General features: G+C 44.9%; 1 protein-coding gene across 2 annotated transcripts in view; it reads left to right on the forward strand.

Moving 5' to 3' along the window:
- The window catches only part of SLC12A4 (solute carrier family 12 member 4), a 363765-nt gene that overhangs the window by 104143 nt on the left and 241439 nt on the right, over nt 1-18183 (forward strand). For both annotated transcript variants that reach the window (XM_082270400.1, XM_082270401.1), the window contains exon 6: nt 17131-17261. In XM_082270400.1, coding sequence (XP_082126526.1) covers nt 17131-17261 — 131 coding nt within the window. The remainder of the gene's footprint in view (nt 1-17130; nt 17262-18183) is intronic.

The raw sequence follows: 18183 nt of genomic DNA on the forward strand, positions 1-18183 counted from the left end.
CATCCTGCTTTATGGTCGCTTTGACGGCTTGGCTGTTGAAAGCCAGGTGCTGAAGGACAGGTCATTGTCTGCTTCAGTGATTCCCACTCTGCCTAAAGCGAGGAAAGCGACATCTAGGAAGATTTATCACCGTACGTAAAAGACATGTAATGCGCAGTGTGAGTCTCTTGGGGCTCCTCCTCGCTCTTACTCGGTGGCTCGGATATTGGCTTTCCTTCAACAGGGAGTTGATCAAATGTTGGCCTTGAGTATGATCAAGGGTAATGTTTTTCCAAAGGCCGTTGGCCACCCATTCCCTGGTGCGTAACTTCATCCAGGGGTTGCGACACTTGGTACCTCTGGTGCGACCTCCGTTGCCACCTTGAGAACTTAATTTGGTGCTGTCAGTTCTTCAGAAGCCTCCTTTTGAAAGTATTCAGCTTACTTTGGATGTGGTCCGGGCAATCAGGGTGTACTTGGCGACTACTCAGTCTTTTGGAAAGTCAGATTCACTCTTTGTACTTATGGATGGTTCAAAGGAAGGACTGCCTGTGTCTGCTGCAACTATTTCCAGATGGATCACATAGACAGTTGTGCAGGCTTATTCAATAAAGGTTCAGGTTCCACCTTCCCCTGTTAAGGCACATTCTACTCGGGCCCTTAGGGCTTCCTGGGCTTTTCTTCATCAGCAATCTGTGGTTCAGGTTTGCAAGGCCGCGACCTTGGTCGTCTGTTCACACCATTACCAATTTTTATAGGGTGGATGTGCTGGCATCTGTTGATGACTCTTTTGGCCGCAAAGTTTTGCAGGCTGCTGTTTAGGGGGCTTTTTGGCCTTCCTTGAGGGTGTTTACTGTTTGTTTCAGGTGAGCCTCATCTTGTTGTTCTGATGAGTCCTGTGTTGCCTGGTTGGCTATATTTAGCCTTGGGGACTTTTTCTGCTATTCCCACCCCTCATTTTATCTCACTGCTTTGGGACGTCCCTACTGATATGCATCAGGAACTGCGTCCATCAATGAACGCTAGAGAAAATTGGATTTTTGACTTACCGTGAAATCCTTTTCTCAAGTTCATTGACGGACGCAGTACCCGCAACTCTATTTTGAGTTGGGTTGGTATTACTTTTCTGACACTGCTTTGATGAAAAACTGACATCCTATGTAGGAAGAGAGAGGGTGTACCCTCTGGGACTGCCCATAGGCGTAGCCAGAACTTTTTTCCTGTCTAGTGTCCTACTCCTGTAGGGTGCAGTATAACCCTACTGATATGCATCAGGAACTGCGTTCGTCAATGAACTTAAAAGAATTTTACAGTAAGTCAAAAATCCAGTTATTTGAACATAGAGGGTGCCCGGCTAAGTACGATAAGGTCTGGGGTGCCTGGTGCTCTTCTGCCCTCACTGTATCAAATGCTTAAGGACATCATCGAGAGTACTAAATACCTTATTGTGGATGGTTTTGAACCTGAAGGTCTAAATTACTGTTGGCTTTGGTGCTTCTTGACATTCATAATATTGAATATTTTTGTTATTTAGCATGTTTACTAACTTTATAACGAGATGGAATGCTGCATATTTGCTGTGTATTGTACCGTATTATATTTTTTTGTGCTCATGTTGAGTGCTTTGTTTACAGTACCAAATGCCTTAGGCTCCGTTCACATGTAGGCGTTTTGGGGCGTTTTTGGGGAGTTTTTCTGCTCTAGGATCAGCTCTCAAAACGCCCAACAAGACAAATCCTATTCATTTCAATGGCCCCTGTTCACATCTGAGCGTTTTGACGCTGTGAGCAAAACGCCCAACGCTCAAAGTACATGAGCTTCTTTTTGGGCAAATTACAGGCGTTTTCCATTGGTCTCTATTCAATCTAAAAACACCTGCACTAAAAACGCCTGAAAATCGCGGTAAAAACGCGCAAAAACGCTACGCTCAGGTGTGAATGTAGCCTTATCTCCTTTCATAAAAGTTTTAGTAGAGTTTAAAAAAACCTCATCTGCCATCTAGGTGCTCATTATTTTCATGAGATCTTTTGAAGTTGCTATGTCCAATTTTTAAGTTATTGCCCTGCTTAGCTTTGTTTTATCAGCAAACACTGAGCCTGAACAATTTATGCCATCTTCTTTTTCATTTATTAACAAGTTAAACAGCATTCATAACAGGCCAGAACCTTAGGGCACACTGACAGCTCTACTGTGAAGAAGGCTTTCTGTATGTGGTTACATTTCTTTTTCTCCAGATATTAAGAGTACACATTGTCCTCTCTAATGACCTGAAAGTAAAAGATCACTACAGCAAGTCCGCCCTATGGACCACCTGTGTATTTATACATGTTGATCATGTTCCCCCTTTAATGTAAGAAAGAAATTTATCGCCTCCTCTTAAGAGTGAATAAATTCAGTTCAGCTTCCCTATCCTCATAGCTGAGATCCTCCATGTCTCTTATCAGTTTGGTTACACCCACCCCCCCAAACACAGATTCTGGATTCCCCCCCCCCCCCCCTTAATGACCAGGCCATATTTTGCGATTCAGCACTGCATTGTTTTAACTAACAATTGCACAGTCGTGCGACACCCAAATACAATTTCTGTCCTTTTTTTCCCTCAAATAGAGTTTTCTTTGGGTAGCATTTGATCACCTGTGTGGTTTTTAGATTTTGCGCTATAAACAACAAACCTTGACAATTTTGGAAAAAAACGCCATAGTTTTTACTTTCTGCAATAAAACATTCCCAATAAAATTTTTTTAAAAATTTTATTTTTTTATCAGTTTAGGCCAGTTTGTATTCTGCTGCATATTTTTGGAAAAAAGAAATCCCAAAAAGCGTATTTTAATTGGTTTGCGCAAAAGTTATAGCGTTTACAAACTATGGGATAGATTTTTGGACTTTTTATTTATTTATTTATTTTTATTTTTTATTAGTAATGGCGGCGATCAGCGATTTTAGCGGGACTGCGACATTGCGGTGGACAGATCGGACCCCTAACTGACATTTTTGACACTTTTGGGGGGACCAGTGACACTAATACAGTAATCAGTGCTAAATAATATGCACTGTTACTGTATAAATGACACTGGCAGGGAAGGGGTTAATACTGGGGGTGATCAAAGGGGTTAAATGTATGCCTACTAACTATGTGGGTGGCAGAGGTGGGGGACTTGAGTCACATGACTTGACTTAAGTCAGACTTAAGTCACCAGTTTGAGGACTTGAGACTTGCTTGACTAAAATTAATAAAAGACTCGACTTGACTTTGACTTGGTATTCATGACTTGACACCACAGTCACTTAAAACACCTCAGTGTGTTCTGATTTTTAGGACACTGGCTGTTTAACAATAGAAATACTTAACATGTTTTTAGTGACTGCGGTGTTGAAACATGACCGGACGAAGGATTTTGAGCTGTTTGGGAATTCAAAGTGTTTCTTTAATATGCCAAGAAAAAAGCACTAAGCAGTTTTGTTAATGTTGAAAATAAAACAAAACCTTTCCTGACCACTGACTTTTAACTGATTTAAAAGTGAAAATTGTGGTAGATCAGTATTTTGACTTGATTTGTGACTTGACCAAAATAAATGACTTGACTTGACTTGCTTGACTTCTAGCAGGGACTCGACTTGACTTGCTTGCTTTTCGCCACAGTAACTTGGGACTTGCTTGAGACTTGAAGGTTAAGACTTGAGACTTGCTTGTGACTTGCACATGTGTGACTTACTCCCATGTCTGGTGGGTGGGTGGTCCTGTGACAGGCACAGAGAGATCGCAGTTTCAGCCATCTCTCCCTGCTTGTCTGACAAAAGATCCGCCTGCTTTGTTTACATAAGCAGGCGGGTCTTCTCTCGGTTTCTCTGAGGATCGCGGGAGGGCAGTCTAAATACAGCAGGAGCGCAGCGCTGAAACCATGTGCACAAAGTCACTTAGTACTATGTGACTGAGCGCAGCTGAGCCACCCTGCCGCAGTAATACTACGGCGGGCGGTCGGCAAGTGGTTAAGGGAAAGAAGTATGTGATGCTGGGAGTTGTGGTCCAGACTGGTATTACATGCCCTATCACACCCTTTTCTGTGATGCAGAAACACAGAGAATGATGGGAGCTGACCTACAGGAAGTGATGCAGCCAGAAAGAATGTTTTAAAACTCAGCCAGAGCCATTATAAGGTAAGTGAGATGGCTGGGCCGGATATTATATTACAAAAGGACTCTTATCAAAAGGGAAATTCTGCCCAAAAATTTTAACTTAGCCTTGAAATAAAATCCTGCTATGGTCATTGCTACCCAAATGTTCTTTTATATGAACATTAGTGACAAGCTCCGCATGACTCGAGATTACCAGGTCCTGCTGACCATAATTTCTTGGTGCTTTTATAGAGTGTACAATTAAAAATTGTATTGTAATAGGTTTATATGTTTCTACCCTTTTACTCGTCCAGCAGTGCCATTACTCCAGTCAATTTCAGGTAGAAGGTGTTCAGTTTAAATTTGTTGACATGTCCCATTTTTAGAATGGTCTCAGCCCCTGCAGCCCTTTCTATCTAGGTGCTGAACCTCCAAGATTTACACAAGCCTTTATGCAGCTCCAACCATAATGCCTTGACAGAATCATACTCTCCATCAACAAGCTCCCTTTTCACAATCTCCTTGAGATCACCTCTCAGGTGGTCTCCTCTGTATTTTTGCATGCAGGTTCTGAGTTTTAGGCTGTCCACCTTCTAGGTGGTTATGTATATGGAGTTTCCTTCAGTGGTCCTGTCGTGGAAATCTTATCCCATAAGGATGAGTCTCCTGTGTCCTTAAACAATCAGATTTGCATGGGACGTTTGGCCATGGCCGCCCTGCTCTGGTGGCCTCAGTTTCTGGCTCTTTAGGCAGGGCAGTCATTCTCCCTATCTATGGTCTGTGGTCTTGATGGATGCCAGCCTGTCAAGTTTGGGCGGAGTTCTGGGTCTGAGCTCACCCTGGGCCATTAGACACCAGTGGAATCTTGGCTGCCTATCCATGCCCTGGAGCTTTGGGCAATCAGACTTGTCTAACCTTATTGGATTGAGTTACTTCGGTGGCACCTGCTCAGATTTAGAGATGGAAAGGCCAGGGAAAAGTGTGTGTGTTCTGGTTTTTTTTTTCCAAAGCGGTTTTTCTTTTCCCATAAAAATTGAAAAAGGTGTGTGGAATATGTCCTTTTACAATGATAAATATGTAATGACCTGTTATGACATGGTATTCAAACAATATAACATTATGAACACAACAAGTCTGGCGCAAAAGGCCCAGGGTAGGGAATCCCTCCATGGTGGTGTATAGTATCTTGCTGGAAACCATGAAGCAGCTGCAGATGTGGGAGTTCTGCACCAGGAGTGGTACTGGGAAGTAAACCAAAACAAACCCCCCACATAATAGCGCTAAATGGAATCTCTTGCAGAAAATGCGGGTAACCTCTATAAACACTGAAAGCAGTTCTGATGGTGCCCAGGATGTTAAAAACAAGAATATGTTTAGTTAAAAACAAAATATAACAATGAGTCATTAATTGCAGGGTTTCTCCTCAGACAGGTGGAAAGGCATTTCAGCGTCAAACATCACTGTGTAAAATACCTTCTGCATGCTCTTGGCTATGGCTTGGCCATACTGGACATGCAGCAGGGGTTATTATGCTGCTGCTCGTCTGCAAGTAGCTGTGGCCCGATGGAGAGGGATGTGGATCAGGCAGCGAGACCCCGTGTCTGGTGGAAGAGAGCCCGGAAAGAAGGCTGGAGGACACAGGGTAAAAAAAAATGGCAGCCACTCTGCAAAAGGTAATAGAGCCAACCAGCAGCTTCCTCAACAGCGGGAAAGTCTCCCAAGCGTGATATCCATTCGGGAGATTGCGGGTCCGGAACGAAGTCTGGTGCGCGGGGAATACCGGTCAAATGCAAACTCGGAGGAGAGTATACCAAGATAGATGCTGTTGTCCTGACCACGCGTTTCGGGCATGGCCCTTGGCCTTTCCACTTTTCTGAGGAGAGCCCTGCAATTAACCACTTTACCACTGGAGGATTTTGCTGTCTTATGTCCAGGCCACTTTTTGCGATTCGGCACTGTGAGACTTTAACTGACAATCGCGCGGTCATGCAACGCTGTACCCAAATGAAATTTACGTCCTTTTTTTCCCACAAACAGAGCTTTCTTTTGGTGGTATTTGATCACCTGTGCGATTTTCATTTCTCTATCGCTCATTGACAGACGTAGTCTTCTTGATTCTCAAGAGCTGGGTTATGTTGTCTCCGCAGGAGTAGGACTAGGCAGAATGACAAAACGTTCTGGCTCCACCCTAGGGGGCAGTCCCTGAGGGTATATCCTCCCTCTCTCTGCTACAGGGAATCAGTTTTTTTCTGTCTAGTCAGGAGTAAGGACCTAAGTTCCTTGCTGGGATCTTTTGGTCCTGGCAAGACTTTTTTTCTTTAAGAAAAAGACATTTTTTAGGTAGTTTTCTCCAGTGTTTTTTTCCTGTGAGATCTTCAAGCAAAAATGCCGGACTGGGCGACACTTGTGGTCACCCCAGCCGGCCTACGAGCGCGTGCAGACCAGGCATTGCGCTTGGTCGGCCGCGACATATTCAAGTAAGTATGCGGGGCCGGGCGACGGGCTGGATGTGAGATCCAGTGGTCACCCCGGTTTCTGCCTAAAAGCGCGTGCAGACCAGTGCGCTGAGTCGGCCGCGACGGAGTCCCAGTAAAGGGACTGACTTTGCGAGTTAAAAGCTCGCTTGGACGCCAGGACCAGAGAGTCGAGGCGTCCACAAACCCCCACCTCGGTGGAGAGGGTATTATGAAGAGAGGGTGCCTGTCGGTTCGGTATGGTGAGTAAAACGTTCCCTTTTTTCCTCATTTATGAGGCAGTATATATTATGGGCCCCTCCATATATGGTCAGTATATATCTGACACTTACAAGTCCCCCTTGTAATACAGCATGTGTTTGTGGGAAGTGGACTTGGTTCAAGAGCTAACACTCTACCCAGCAGACTGTAACATTACAGCAAACATAGGAGGTATAATCCTACCTTATGTGCAGTGTATCTCTGTAGATCCATATGTCACCTCTCAGCAGAGTGCAGGTGGATGTGCTGGGAAGACGATATCGGCGGTCCGCTGCCATTTTGCCGTAGACCGAATGCATGTATGTCCTCAGGTCACGCCGGCCGCCATGTTTTTTGGAGTCTTATGTCTCTTCTATGGGGGCGGCCATGTTTTGTGAGCCCAGCTTCCTCGTGGAGGGCTGGGAACGCCGGAAGGCGTACACAGGGGGCGGAGCCACGCCTTCTGCCCGGGAAAAAGCAAACAGCTCCTTCCAGTCTGTGTAAGACAGACGCTGGCTGCAGTTTGTTGGAAACTGCACTGCATCGGTTGGTGAGCCTTGGGGGTCCCTCTCTCTCTCTCTGGGATCGAGAAGCAGGTACTCTGAGGGGCGCTATTGCGCTAGGGGGAGACACACAAAAAAAAAAAAAAAAAGTTTTTTTGTTTATTGCTGGCAAAAGTGTCCTGTATTAACATGGACCCTGCCACTCATGTATCTCCTCCGGATCCCCTCGAGGGGTCTGCGGGATCCTCCAGCACCCCATTGACAATTGAATCTTTGTCAGCTATTATGGAAACTTTTGTGTCCCGGGTGGAAGTGGCTTGTCAGGGACAGGGCGCAAGAAAGCGACCCCCGCCTAACCCCTTATTATCTGAAACCTCGGATTCAGACTCTGAGCCTATTTCTGCAGTTGCAGGTACTTCATCTGGTATTGGTGTCTCGGGTCCTGTCTCTTCAGACAGTGAGGAGGATGTTTCGGCATCTGCCATAGCCCGAGAGGAAGCGTTGGTAAACGCACTCATTGTATCTGTTCAAGAGACTTTAAGGTTACAGGGTATTCCATCAGAAATAGCTGAAACTGAGATCCCTTTTGGGACTAAAAAGCGCATCAAAGTGGCAAAGGTTTTTCCATTGCCCAAATGTTTTGGCAATCCAATCGATGAAGAATGGCGTCTGCCAAAACGCACTTTTAATATTTCCAAACGCATTGACAGGCGTTATCCGTTTGAGGAAACCCTTATTAAGAAATGGACAGAACCACCTGTGGTGGATTCACCTATTGCTAGATTGAATAAAGCCACGGTTATTCCTTTAGAAGACGCTCCGTCTTTTAAAGATCCAGTGGATCGCAAGATAAATGTCTCGCACCATGTTTTCCTTGATTGGATCAGCTTTCAGGCCAATAATTGCTATTGGTCTGGTTTCGCAGGCTGTAACTGAATGGACCAAGTGGTTACGCCGGGACTTAGAAGAAGTCCCTCAGGCGGTATCAGATTTGTTGGAACAAATGATACAGGGGTTACAGTTTGTATGTGATGCGGCGTTAGACGCCACTCCATTAATGGCGCGAGCATCAGTCTCAGCAGTGGTTCTCAGGCGTACACTGTGGCTAAAAGGTTGGATAGCCGACCAAGATTCCAAAAAAGCATTGGCTAATATCCCCTTTTCAGGAGAGCGTCTATTTGGAGCCAACTTAGATGAGATCATTAAGGATCTCACCGGTGGAAAAAGCACCTTTTTACCGCAAAATTTTAAAGGTAAAGGAACTCGTCAAAGACGAGGGCCTTCTTTTTCTGCTCACAAGAGGTTTTTTCGTCCAGCGGGTGAAAAAACTAAGTCCTCCAAAGCTCCTGCAGGAGGCGTCAGGGGTCGGTGGTCGGGCAAGCAAAAGCCCGCCCCCTCCAGACCCGAAGATAAACCATCCAAAGCCTGAAGGTGCGCCCCCACCCATAACTGGGGTGGGGGGACGTCTTCGCCGGTTCCCGGATCCATGGCTTTCCAGAATCCCGGACAAATGGGTTTGAGAAGTCATAAAGTCAGGGTACAAGATCGAGTTTCGATCTCTCCCACCGGCGCGATTCTTCCCTTCCAATATCCGACTATCTCCGGATCGTCTAGAAGATCTGCGGAGAGCAGTCACAGATCTACTACAACAAGGAGTGGTAGTCCACGTTCCTTGCACAGAACGGTTTCAAGGGTTTTATTCAAACCTGTTTACAATACCCAGGAAAGAGGGCAAAGTGCGTCCAATTCTGGACTTAAGAGCGCTCAATTCTTTCGTCAACATAAGAAGATTCAGAATGGAGTCCATTCGCACGGTAGCAGCCTTCCTGCATCCAGGGGATGTCCTAGCGTCCATAGACATCAAGGACGCCTATCTTCACATTCCCATTTTCGCAGGACATCAGCGTTTTCTACGCTTTTCCGTAGAGGAGAACCACTATCAGTTTGTGGCGTTACCCTTCGGTCTCGCCACGGCTCCGCGGGTCTTCACAAAGGTGTTGGCCCCTATGTTGGCACTTCTGCGCCAAAGAGGTATATCGATTCTAGGTTACCTAGACGATCTTCTGCTTCATGCAGAATCTCCTCAGACCTTGCTACAAAACATAGAAATTACTATGATTTCTTTACAGGAATTCGGGTGGCTGGTGAACCAGCAAAAGTCATTTCTGGTTCCCACCCAGAGGCTCGAATATCTGGGTCTAATTCTAGACACAGTCAGGACGAGAGTTTTCCTTCCGGTAGGGAAACTTCGAAAGATTCAATCAGCAGTCCAGTTGTTACTGTCCAACAGCTGGTCTTCCCTTCGGACGTGCATGAGGGTTCTGGGGTTGATGGTGGCTTCATTCGAAGCAGTCCCATTTGCCCAGTCCCATACCCGAATTCTTCAGCAAGAGATTCTTCTCAGATGGAATCGGAATCCGGAATCCCTGGACAATCAGATACGATTGAGCAAACAGACCAGAGAGTCTCTGGTTTGGTGGCTTCGGTCTCCAATGCTCAGCCAGGGAAAGTCATTTCTGCCAATATATTGGACGATAGTGACCACGGATGCCAGTCTATCCGGATGGGGAGGAATTCTTGGTCAGTTATCTGTCCAGGGACTTTGGTCCCCGGAAGAATCCAGATTACCGATAAATGTATTGGAACTGAGAGCGATCAGACTTTGTCTGATTCACTGGACCGAGCAGCTCCAGGGCAGCCCGGTTCGGATCCAGTCGGACAATGCCACGGCCGTGGCTTATGTCAATCATCAGGGGGGCACCAAGAGTGTCCGAGCGGCCAAAGAAGTGGCTTGCATTCTTCGCTGGGCGGAACGATTTGCTCCAGCAATCTCTGCGGTGTTCATTCCGGGGGTGGTGAATTGGCAGGCAGATTATCTCAGCCGTCAGACCCTGGATCAGGGGGAATGGTCCCTCCATCCAGACGTTTTCCACCAGTTGTGCCTACGGTGGGGCACACCGGATGTGGATCTGTTGGCATCACGATTCAACAGGAAAGTTCAGAGATTCGTGGCTCGCTCCCTCGATCCTCTAGCAGAAACCGCAGACGCACTGATCGCCCCGTGGGGGCAATACCAGCTAATATATGCCTTCCCTCCTCTCGCTTTACTGCCAAGACTTCTTCGCAGGGTAGAGGAGGAAGGAATCCCAGTAATCCTGGTAGCTCCGGACTGGCCTCGTCGAGCTTGGTACGCCGACATGGTCAGACTGGTGGCGGACGTCCCATGGAGACTTCCTCTCAGGGAGGATCTACTGTCTCAGGGACCGATCTTCCATCCTGCTTTACGATCGCTGGCTTTAACGGCCTGGCTATTGAGACCCAGGTGCTGAAGGACAAAGGTTTGTCAGCTTCAGTTATTCCTACTCTAGTTGAAGCAAGGAAAGCGACTTCCAGAAAGATTTATCATCGCACATGGAAGTCCTACATTGCATGGTGTGAACCTTTGGGGTTCCGTCCTCGGTCTTATTCGATTAGTCGAATATTGGCTTTTCTGCAACAAGGGGTTGAGCAGAAACTGGCCTTGAGTACTATCAAGGGTCAGGTCTCAGCATTAGCCATCTTCTTTCAGAAGCCTTTGGCTACTCATTCCTTGGTGCGGAATTTCATCCAGGGGGTGCGACATCTGGCTCCGCCAGTGCACGCGCCGTTACCCCCCTGGGATCTTAATTTAGTGTTGTCGGTTCTTCAGAAACCTCCCTTTGAAGATATTAGGGAGATTCCTCTACCCACGTTGTCCCAGAAGGTGGCCTTCTTGGTGGCTATTACTTCTGCACGCAGGGTGTCAGAACTGGCCGCATTATCTTGTCGTTCACCATATCTGGTGGTTCATAGAGATAAGGTGGTTCTTCGTCCGAATCCATCCTTCCTACCAAAAGTAGTTTCAGAATTTCATCTGAATGAAGAAATTGTATTACCTTCCCTGTGTCCTAAGCCCAGTCATCCTCGGGAATTTGCTTTGCACTCCTTGGATGTGGTCCGGGCGATCAGGGTATACTTGAAAACGACAGACTCATTTCGCAAGACGGATTCACTTTTTGTGATCCCAGATGGACCCAAAAAGGGGTTGCCTGCATCTGCCGCGACCATTTCCAGATGGATCAGACAGACGGTAGTGCAGGCTTATTCTATTAAGGGTCGGGAGCCCCCGTTCCCTGTTAAGGCGCACTCCACTCGGGCACTTAGTGCGTCATGGGCCTTTCGCCATCAGGCGTCAGTGGTCCAGGTGTGCAAGGCGGCTACCTGGTCGTCGGTGCATACCTTCTCTAAACATTATAAAGTTGATGTAATGGCATCGTCTGATGCCTCATTTGGCCGCAAGGTTTTGCAGGCCGCAATTTGAGGAGACCAGTGGTCTACCTCGAGGGTTTTTTCCGTTGGAAAATTTTTTCTTTAGTCTCATTCTTTGTTTATAATAAGCCTTTAAAACTTCTAGTTTGGCACCGGTTGGGCCTACTAGATTGGATTTGATTTTGTCAATCCCACCCCTCATTTGTGGCACTGCTTCTGGATGTCCCAGCTCTTGAGAATCAAGAAGACTACGTCTGTCAATGAGCGATAGAGAAAAATGGATTTTTGTAAGAACTTACCGTAAAATCCTTTTCTCTTAAGCTCATTGACAGACGTAGTACCCGCCCCTCTATCATTGAGTTGGGTTGGGTTAATTTCTCTGTACTGCTTTAAACAGAACTGATTCCCTGTAGCAGAGAGAGGGAGGATATACCCTCAGGGACTGCCCCCTAGGGTGGAGCCAGAACGTTTTGTCATTCTGCCTAGTCCTACTCCTGCGGAGACAACATAACCCAGCTCTTGAGAATCAAGAAGACTACGTCTGTCAATGAGCTTAAGAGAAAAGGATTTTACGGTAAGTTCTTACAAAAATCCATTTTTTTTGCGATATTAATTAAAAAATGCGACAATTTTGAAAAAATAACAATATTTTTCTACTTTGACAGTTAAAAAATATCCAATATATTCAATTTTTGTCATATATTTAGGCCAAAATGTATTTAGCTACATATCTTTGACAAAAAAATTCTCAATGAGCGTATTTTTAACCGCTTTATGACCGGAAGGTTTTACCCCATTCCTGACCAGGCCATATTTTGCGATTCGGCACTGCGTTATTTTAACGGACAATTGCGCTGTTTGTGCAATGCTGTACCCAAATTAAATGTATGTCCTTTTTTCCCCCACAAATAGAGCTTTCTTTTGGTGGTATTTGATCACCTGTGCGATTTTTACTTTTTGCGCTATAAACCAAAAAAGAGCGACAATTTTGAAAAAAACAACAATATTTTTCAAATTTTTTTTATATGAAATTCCCCCCAAAAAATGTAAAAATCTAAATTTTTTATCATTTTAGGCCAATTTGTTTTCTGCTACATATTTTTGGTAAAAAAAAATCGGAATAAGCGTATTTTGATTGGTTTGCGCAAAAGTTATTGCGTTTACTAACTAAGGGAAAGATTTCTATCATTTATGGTGTTTTTTTTTTTAACGAGTAATGGCGGCGATCTGCGTTTTTTTTTGAGGGACTGCGACATTGCGGCGGACAGATCAGACCCTTGACTGACATTTTTGACACTTTTGGGGGTACCAGTGACATTACTACAGTAATCAGTGCTATACATATGCACGGTTACTGTAAAAAATGACACTGGCAGGGAAGGGGTTAATTTTTATTGGAGAGGGAGGGGTTAATGTATGCCTGGTGCTTACTGACGTGTGTGGGGGGAGGTGACTGAGTGACACAGGGACAGATTGCAGGTTCAGCTGTGCTGAACCTGCAATCTGACCCTGCCTGTCACTTAGGATATCCGCCCGCTTTGCCACACTAGATCGGGGAAGAGCAGCGGTGATCACTGCCGCTCCTCCCCTGTCCCGACTCCCGCTGAAACTGGTCTACGTCGCCAGATGATAACGAGCCACTTTGCCTCAGTACAGTCAACGTGACTGGTCGGCAAGTGGTTAATGACTCCATGTTATTAAATTTTGTTTTTAACCACTTCTGGACTGGAAGGATTTGCCCCCTTAATGATCAGGCCATTTTTTCGATTCGGCACTGCGTTAATTTAATGGACAATTGCGTGGTCGTGCAACACTGTACCTAAAGAAAATTGATTTAATTTTTCCCCACAAATAGAGCTTCTTGTGGTGGTATTTGATCACCGCTGCGATTTTTATTTTTTGCGCTATAAACAAAAAAAGAGACCATTCTGAAAAAAACAAAACAATATTTTTCACATTCTGCTATATAACATTCCCCAAAAAAAAAATTAAAAATCAAAATGTTTTAACATTTTAGGCCAATTTGTTTTCTGCTACAGATTTTTGGTAAAAATATTGCAATAAGCGTATTTTGATTGGTTTGCGCAAAAGTTATCGAGTCTACGGGAAAGATATGTCATTTTTATTGTTTTTTTTTTTCTTTTTACTAGTAATGGCGGCGATCTGCGATTTTTAGCGGGACTGCGACATTGCGGCGGACAGACCGAACCCCTAACTGACATTTTTGACACTTTTGGGGGGACCAGTGACATTACTACAGTAATCAGTGCTAAAAATATGCAGTTACTGTAATAATGACAGTGGCAGGGAAGGGGTTAACCCAGGGGTGATCAAGGGGTTAAATGTAAGCCTAGGGGAGTGTTTAACTGTACGGTGGTTGGGCTTTTGAAATGATCACAGGCGCTCTATAGAAGGATCACAGGTAATCTATGATCATTCCAGAGAGAAGAAGGGTCAGCTCTGTTTACAACAGCTGTCCGTCCTTTTCTCTCAGCAGGGAGCGATCGCGGGTGCCTGGCAGCAATCAGAGCTGCTGTCCCTGTGCATTGGACTCCCTGATGAATCTCTCAGAACAAAACTCTGCCTTGGTCAACAAGCGAGTGAGCCAGACGGATGCATTCCAATAATTGCTCGCTAGTGTATGCTCTCAAAATTTGGCGGCAATAATCCCTGTCTTCTGTTTCAAGCAGGGAAAAAATAAAAGACCTCCTCTGACTGCATCTTGCAACAACCAGAAAATTCCTTATTCCCAGGTGCAACCTATCTGATTGTTAGTGGCTTCAGTATTCTGTCAGGGATACCACATGCAGGCATCGAGCATAGATGATCAGAATACTTGGCTGCACTAAGGAATCAGGACCCAGACGGATAAGGTGTAAATCATTTATTAAGCTAAATTACACACTCCAATAACAACACCAGTAGACCATAAATGAGTAAACAACCTTTAAAAAAAAACAAAAAAAAAAAAACGAGTGAACAAAATATAAATGTAACAGTGCAAAACCCCAATAGTAACCTAATTATATACAAAAAGATGGAGCAAACAATAGCAAGACAGGACAGGGACAGGAGACAAGGAAAGCAGGGAGCCAGGTACAGGAAGCAGGGTACAGGGAACAGGGACTCGGGATCAGGTTCAGACAGGGACATGGCTAGCAGAGAAAATACTGAAGCACTGAACCTCAGCGAAGGGCGGGCTATATTCCCTGAGCAGTCCTCCTCCGGAGCAGCTTAATTTAAAAGTACAGTCCAGCTGCTGGGAGACACCTGCTGGTGGTCCCTTGAACTGCGCCCTTCAGCTCCAGGAACAGCAGTGCCACCAGCAGGTGACCCACGTAATGACACTGATCCTGACAGACTCGCTCTACCAGGGTTATTTAGTGCTTTTTGGGCGTTTAGACGTCAAGCTTCTGTCTCTCCAATTTGCAGTTTGTTTTACAAAGATAGCGTTTTGTACATTGTTGGATGCTTGTTTTGGCTGTAAAGATTTTAAAGACGGCTGTTTAAGATTCCTTGTTTCCCCCATTGGGAGGACCTCTTTTTGGGGTGGTTGCCTGTTTTGCCTGTTGGCTCTAGTTTTGCCTCCCTATGGTCAAGAATGACGAGAAGCTGTGTCCATCAAACTTAAGCGAAACTAGCTTGCTCATAGCAGGGGGAAGGGTTTATAATGGCTAGGACTGCCCTCAGGCGTGCTGTTTTTTTATTTTCCGTCTAGTGTCCTACTCCTGGCTGTCTCAGTTCACTATGAACCCTACGTTCTAGAAGGAAGAGAAAGGGATTTTACTGTAACAAAAACATTTGTGAATAGAGTAGAGAAAGATTAGATTATTTTTTGTTACCTCTGCCCCCGTTTAGGGAGATACACCCTATTTGTCCTGCTTGTTGCTATTAAAAGTGAAAGAATCCTGAATTTTGGGTTGTCCCAAGAACAGTCATAGAGGAGAAATCTTCCAAGGGGGGCACTAGTAGGCAATTTTCCTGGTTTCCCTGTCAGAATACACTCCACTAATTTAAATAGTGCCTCTTGGGCTTTTCAGCAATAGGCCTGGCCTTCTGTTTACACATACCTTGAGTTTTACCAGGTGTACGTTTGTGACTCTGTTGATGTCGGCTTCAGTCGAAAGGTTCGTCAAATGGCTCTGTATGCTTTGTTGAGCTACCTTTTTTAACAGGTCTGTTAACCATGTGTTTACTGTGTAGCCCACCCTTCACCTAGTCTGCTTGTGGGCATCCATATGTAACACTATGTAGCTTAATAATCATCCTGTGTCCCAAAATGTACAATTGTAGCACCCCTCAGACACCCCAAAGGTAGGATAGCACCTGCAAAGGCCAGGGGGAGGATAGCATTTTACCTCATAGTCCATTGGTAAAATTTGGGGACTGAGAGAGGATTTTGGGTGTCAGTAACTTTTTGTCTTTTTAACGTTTAGATGAGGGTTAAGTCTTTCCAGATACCATAGCAGATCACATATAGATTCTCTAGATCAATGTCCAGCTTCACATTGTCCGAAACCTGGCAACAATTTGTTCCCAAATTTCAGTGCATCGTCCGAGTGACCAGGCCCTTCTGGGAGACCAGCCTTCTCTTTGGCTCTTTCCTCCTTGGCACAGATTCCTCCAGACCAGACAGGGCAGTTTCAGGACCACTTGAGCACACCTTAGACCCCAAACCAGGCTAGAAGGCCTAGCAGCAGAGCTCCATCTAGTAGCACTTCCCTGGGCTTCAGCCCAGGAAAGAGGGGTCACATGGCCTGTGGTAAATATTTATATGCTCCCCCAGCATACACCAGTGGCCTAAACCTCCAACTGGGTTGGCTAAAGGAAATATAAATATTCATAACTTAGTTTTGTTTGTCAAATCTCATACTATAGCCAGTAACTTCTACTTGCGATGGTGAGAACTCACAAGCCAACTTAAGCTTAGGAAAAGACCAGGTGAAAAACTATTCAATCGAACTGAGCGAACTACAGCCCAGCCAAATACTAAATTGGCCTAGTAACCCTGTTAAGAAAAAGGGACTTTTGGCATGCCGTAGTGGATTACAGGTCACAGCTCTCTTCCTTTGTTTTCTTCTGATCCTCTCCTACTGTTGGTTGGTTCAAAATTGAGACAGCCAGGAAATGGGATAGGTTCTACTTTGCTGTCCTTAATAGCTTGTTTAAAAACCCAATGTTCCTCAATACTCATCATATCTTTATAATGTTCTCCAAAAAAAGGATTTTATGTTGTCCAGAAATATATATTTTTTTTTTTCTGCTACCTATTGCTTTTGTGTAAAATATATTGAGAAACCACTGAGATTGATACTTTTGGTGTAGAATTTAAGTGACAGATACAGAGTGCATGAGATAAGGTAGAAAGTTGGGAAGACTAAAACCTGTAGCCTCTACCTGTAAAAACATATCTGTTGTAGTAAAACTGTTTATTTTACCATTACTATTACCTTAGCCTAATGTTATACATGCAAAAACCTTTGTTTTTTTTTTTTTTAATAGTCTGAATGTTTTATTTTACTTTTGTTTTGCAGCTGGTGGTTCATATTTCATGATATCACGTTCCCTTGGTCCTGAGTTTGGTGGAGCTGTTGGCCTTTGCTTTTACTTGGGGACTACATTTGCTGGTGCCATGTACATTTTAGGCGCAGTTGAAATCTTGTTGGTAAGACAATAATGCTATTGCTTGGTTTCTATGCATCCTTTGTATTTTATAAATAATTTATTAAAGGGTTAGTTGGTTCACCTTTACCAGAAAACTGCCTATAGTCAGGGGCATCCATAGTGGGACAACTTGGGGGGTTGTTTAGTTCACATGTAGCATTCACCAGTGAGTTCAGTCCACAACAGATATACCTTTTGAGGGCTCGTAGGCCCACTTTTTCTAAACACAACAGAATATGTACACAGCAACTGGCTTTACTCATAGGGGGTTTCTGCCATCTATACGAAATTACCAAAATGTAGCCTCCTGGCTCTCCTTGGCAGCTCTGTGGCTCAGGCATGGTGTCTTGGTCTTCCTGACCATCTGATACAACACCTCTGTGCTCTCTTACAACTACCGTTACCTCATTTCAATCTCTGCCTTTTTCCTGCAGCTCCCTGCTGTTCCATCTCTTAGGCTTGGGCCTCTGTCTGTCCTGTCCCAGACAGACACGCACACCTCTCTGGCTGCTCTTTTGCAACCACTCACAGACTCTTTGGGAGGGTGGAGCCCGGAAACCGATTTATGATTACCCTAAGAACCCAAAACACACATGCACCATCATTGTGCCTATTGTCTCAAAACCTGACCCAGACTGTCTTTTAACACCATGACAGGGCACCACACTGTCACAGTAGATAAAAACAAACTGTGCAGCTCTGACTAAAGCTGAATAATACTCTTGCTATAGGTGTACATAGCTAAGAGATGCTTAGCTCTTACTGCTCACCCTTATCACAGGAGTGAATTCTTTCTCTGATTCAAACCCTCTCTTACGTGATCTGTCTCCCCTGAGGCAGTAGCTCTGAGCACAGCATTTTATGAGATCACTCCTGTAATAGTGATGGTGAGCAGTAATGACTAGGCCTCTCCTAGCAATGTC

Source organism: Pelophylax lessonae (assembly GCF_965119305.1).
Source record: "Pelophylax lessonae genome assembly, chromosome: 10".
Taxonomy (NCBI): Eukaryota; Metazoa; Chordata; class Amphibia; order Anura; family Ranidae; genus Pelophylax; species Pelophylax lessonae.